At 36.0% G+C, this 5,000-nt stretch overlaps 1 protein-coding gene across 2 annotated transcripts in view; it reads left to right on the plus strand.

Annotated features, from left to right (window-relative positions):
- Positions 1 to 4,432, plus strand: part of fah (fumarylacetoacetate hydrolase (fumarylacetoacetase)) — a 15,381-nt gene extending 10,949 nt beyond the window's left edge. Inside the window, exons 10-14 of one of the 2 annotated variants that reach the window (XM_043245805.1) lie at positions 2,139 to 2,214; positions 2,289 to 2,335; positions 2,944 to 3,045; positions 3,837 to 3,940; positions 4,009 to 4,108. In XM_043245805.1, coding sequence (XP_043101740.1) covers positions 2,139 to 2,214; positions 2,289 to 2,335; positions 2,944 to 3,045; positions 3,837 to 3,940; positions 4,009 to 4,108 — 429 coding nt within the window. Of the gene's footprint in view, positions 1 to 2,138; positions 2,215 to 2,288; positions 2,336 to 2,943; positions 3,046 to 3,836; positions 3,954 to 4,008 lie in introns of both variants that reach the window. The other variant, XM_043245804.1, reaches the window with a different exon arrangement.
- Positions 4,433 to 5,000: the final 568 nt, after the last annotated feature.

The raw sequence follows: 5,000 nt of genomic DNA on the forward strand, positions 1-5,000 counted from the left end.
GTCATTTGTTACTGCTTTCCTAACAATGGGTTAAAAAATAACTGCATGCTCAGTATATTGGATATTTTCTAGCTTCCAGTTTATTTTAAGATCATATGTACACGCGACCCTTACGTTGCAAAAGCTACAAATACATCTTATGGGTCAAAATGATCAAATTTGCTTTAATGCCAAAAATCGTTGGGTAATGATCATGTTTTTAAAAAAAAATGTCCTACTGTAAATGTATTCAAATCATTTTTATGGTCGGTAATATAATATATATTGCTAAGATTCCAGATATTCAAATGATTGTGTCAACAATATTAAATAACAAACCGTACGTCGATAGAAAGTTTATTATTTAAGGAAGGCTTCCTTTTGAACTTAGTATATTTGGTGGGACTTTTGCTTAATTTAAAATCCCGTCCTAGCATTTAAAACTATGAAACGCTTCGAGAGCGCCTTCGAAGACGAGCGTCTTTTCCATATACAGTTTTATAGGCCGTTAATATGAATATTGGTACTCGGCTCACCGGGTGTCTGCAATATTAGCGCATCTCTAATTCGAAATAATTCCAAATTGAAATAATACTTCGAAATGAAACATCAAGCGGCACGACTGTTTCCAATATTGATAGTAAATAGTAGCTTTTGTTTTTAAGCAGCAAATCAGCATATGAGAATGATTTCTGAAAGATCATGTGACCCTGAAGACTGATGCACAGAAGTTAATGACATATAATAATATTTCACAGTTTTTTTTACTGTGGTGTCGATCAAACGAATGCAGCCTAAACACGTCATAAGCATCAGAAAAAAATCTTTGAATGGAAGTGCATATGTAGGCAGCATCCGTACTAAAAATAAAAACCTTGTAAGTGAGTGATTTGGATCTCTCTACTCAGGCAGCAGCTCTGCGTATCACACAAATAGCCTCACTTCGTGCTAAATGGATGGGGGCCTTTCGAAAGGCAACATAAACGCGCCTGCCTTTGGTAGGAGCTCTCCAGCGCCTTTAAAACGCTGCCTCCGTAGGCTTCGGACAAAGTATCCGATTAGCACCTCGGGAGCGGCCATTGCAGACCCATTATCTTTAAAAATGATGGCCAGAGCGCGAATTTATTCAACTTTACAGTCCCGTTACAGCTCTGTGGAACGGACTCTTCATCATCGCAGGCGGCAGAGTGCAGACTTTGCATATAAGCGGGAAATGAGACGTGCTAAAGGCCGTTCTCTTGAGTTGCTGCTTTCCTCTTTCTCTACCGCGGCCAAGCCAGTGCGAGCGAATGAGGCAAAAACACATCTTCATTCTCTTTTACGCATTCATTTGTTGGATCGGTGATTCTGGTTTGCTGCCAAAAAATGGGCCTGTTCTGACGAGAATGTAGTTTTTTATTATTTTTATTAATAATATTATTATTTTCAGGAGCAGATATTTCATATATGTTATTATATTAGCAAATATATATTAATTGCAATACATATTGCGCGTCTGACAAAATAAAAAGTTAAAAAAACTAGTAATGTTTTATTTTAAAGCCGTTAAGATGATGTTTTTCTTAACATTTCTTTAAACCAGTTTTTGGATTTTTCCATTTTTGTTTTAACTTTATTGAAGGTTTTAATCATTTTGATTTGATTTTCAGTGTTTTTATTTTTGTAGTTTAATTTAATATAATTATTTTAGCACGTTACAAGTTATAGAAATATTAGCTAATTCATTTGTCTCATACATCTATATAGACGAAAAATGTAAAACAAAAATATATATATACGCGCACACACACACACACGCATATATTTTTAAAATATATTTTATCATACATTTTTCTGTTCTTCACTATTTGTTTATGTTAGAAATTTTATGGTGCATTTTTGTTTTTACGTTTTTCGTCTATACAGCATTTCCTTTTTTTTAAAATGAGAAATGAAAATGAAACGCCGGCAGACGTTTATATTTTATTTTACTCTATTTCAAGTTTTGAAGCAAGCCTGACTATGGCTGACTATGGCTGACAAGCCTGACTATGGTTGACTATGACGCCCTGACAAATAAATAAATAAATATCAAAAATATACTTCACTTTCAGGCTATGGCTGAGAAGCGTGTTTAGCCCCTGGTGAGGTTTCCTGATGTTATTTTATTGTCATTTCAGGACCCTGCTCCTCTCCCATACCTGCGTCACGATGACCCCTACACGTTCAACATCAAGCTGTTCGTCGCTGTGAAAGGTGCGTGTCAGTATCACCAGTCCGTCACGAGGCACACTCGGCATCTTAGTCTTGTTTGTTTCTCATCTGTCCAGGTGAGGGGATGCGAGAGGCCACCACCATTTGCAAGTCCAATTTTAGGGTAAGAGATAGATTTGCATTGGTTTTGCATCGGCACGCTGCTGTTTCACAAATAACTCACACCGACAGCTTCCTCTACCCATTTGATAATGCTTGATTTTCCTTGGAAAAACCCCAGAAGAACCAGATATAATAGCATAGGGGGATTACATAATGCAGCGTACTCTAAACAGTTATGCAGGATTGCTGGCCAACATATTGCAAGCGTTTGGTGATATTGGGGACAACAACATAATACTGACAATTTGGGCTGAATTAAAAGGGCAGAAAATTGTTTAATTTGAACCGTTTGAGCTCGGTAGAGATTATTTTATCCCCGCTGGAATTGCTTTGCGCCGTTTTCTGTGCATAAATAAACTCACTTGCTGTTTATAGGTGGCCCGTTCGCCTCGTCGCAACTTTACATTCGCAACTTCACGCCGTTAGCGGGCGCTAAGACAACACAGACTGTGCAGAGCAAATAGACTTTCTCAGTGAAACTCCCCTCCGTCTCTGTGCCGGGATCCTTGTGTCGTCGGTTCTAGGGGAAGCTCGTTCCGTTTCCAGGCTTTCTGTATCGCCGCGTGCAGAGAAAGTCACTTTCTTGTAACGTGTTGCGTGTCTCCTCAGTACATGTACTGGTCCATGAAGCAGCAGCTGGCGCACCACACAGTCAACGGCTGTAACGTCAGACCGGGAGACCTGCTGGCATCAGGCACCATCAGCGGACCGGTGTGTGTGTGTGTGTGTGTGTGTGTGTGTGTGTGTGATAATGTTTCAAAAGATAATTGTATGAGAAGAAATATTTAGTTCAAAAAGAAAACTCTCCCTTAGTCTGTTTTAGATCAAGGCCCAGTGAGTCAGATGATTGTATGTGTGTATATAAATATATATATATATATATTTCTTTTTATATTCATATATATATATAATTATATATATATATATAATTTTCTTTTTATTCATATATATATATATATATATATATATATTTATATTTACTTGTATTTTATTGTAATTTAATGTATTTTTATAAATTAAGTTGATTTTAGTAAATAATAGATTGAATATATAAATAACATAATACTTTTATAAGCAGTATAATACACCATTATGATAATTATTAATAATTACATATATATTTTTTACATTTTATACATTGGAAGCCACTTTTACATTTTGAAAATTTCAGTCTGTTAAATTCAGTAAATAATACAATAAAATGAATCATTTTAAAATAGTACATTTGACTATAATTTATTATAATCAATAATATAAAAAACAAAACAACCTGTAAATACACTGGAAGTCACAGACTTTTTATTTCTGTTAAACGATATAATAATATTAATTAAAATTTTAATTATTAATTATTACAAAATATATATTATATATAGATATATATTTACATTTTTACATAATTCTTATAATATATATTATATATATATATATATATATATATATATATATATAAAGCTACACTGACACTTTCCAGCCCTGAGTCTGTGTTTGTGTGCACGAAGGATCCGGAGAGTTTCGGCTCGATGCTGGAGCTCTCGTGGAGGGGATCCAAGACTATCGACCTCGGCGGCGGAGAGACGAGGACCTTCCTGAAGGACGGGGCGAGGTCACTCTCTCAGGTGGGTCTCTGGGCTCTCTGTGTGTCTGCTTGCGTGCTAATGGACGCGCGCTAAGGGTCGTGCTCTCTGTCCGTGCAGGTTACTGCGAGGCCGGGGGTCACAGAGTGGGCTTCGGTCGGTGCGAGGGGAAGATCCTTCCTGCCCCGGGACAGTGATGCAGTCTCCCTCCTGTAAGCCAGACGCAACCAGAAACACTTTTTACGCTCTCAATCACAATTCTGAGTGAAACGGGATATCGAGGAAGGTATAATGTGGGGTGGAATTTGACTGTGTTCATCTAGATTGTGAAAATTGGCCGGTAAATGTCATTCAAAGGAAATTGTTTCTTCAGATAACGCTTGTGATCTTGAGAGAATATGTAGGTAAGGTGCCCCGTCTCTGCAGTTTAACCAGCTTTTGGAGAAAGTGCACACTTGAATTGCTTTGTCATTCTGTGTTACTGAAAAAATCACTCAATAAAGTTACTGATTGCTTTTAAACTCTTTTTATTTTGTTTACGTCTATAAAATGTTTGGCATGTTGCTGAGATAATAATAATAATAATAATAAAAAATGCAAACCATCACATAGGTTGTGTAAAATAGTTCATTTCTAAATACTAATTATTTATTTGCTTTATTTTCATGTATATTTATACGTGAATTATGCCTTTTTTATTTTATTTGAACATTTAACATTTCACCCGTTTTCTTTGGACAACATTACTACAGTTTTTCTGCATGTTACTACTTTGTTTTATTTAATTTTATTACATTTTTAGTTTCATTATCATTATTTTACTACCATCATGGCTTCTTTAATACCTATTTGTTTTGTTTGTTTATTTAGTTATTTTAATTTCATTTTATTTATACATTGTATGGGCCAAAATATATATTTTTTTTTTCACGATTAGGATACAGGCCCGGTTCGGGAAACGAAATGAATAGCACCCTCGGTTAAAGCTGTAATAATGGCATTTTATAGCAGGTTTGGCCGAACTATCCAGCGCTCCATGGTTGGCGCTCTGGAGATCGGTTTCTATTTCAGCGTGCTTTCGCAGCGTTG

This window comes from Puntigrus tetrazona, chromosome 7 (assembly GCF_018831695.1).
Source record: "Puntigrus tetrazona isolate hp1 chromosome 7, ASM1883169v1, whole genome shotgun sequence".
NCBI lineage: Eukaryota > Metazoa > Chordata > Actinopteri > Cypriniformes > Cyprinidae > Puntigrus > Puntigrus tetrazona.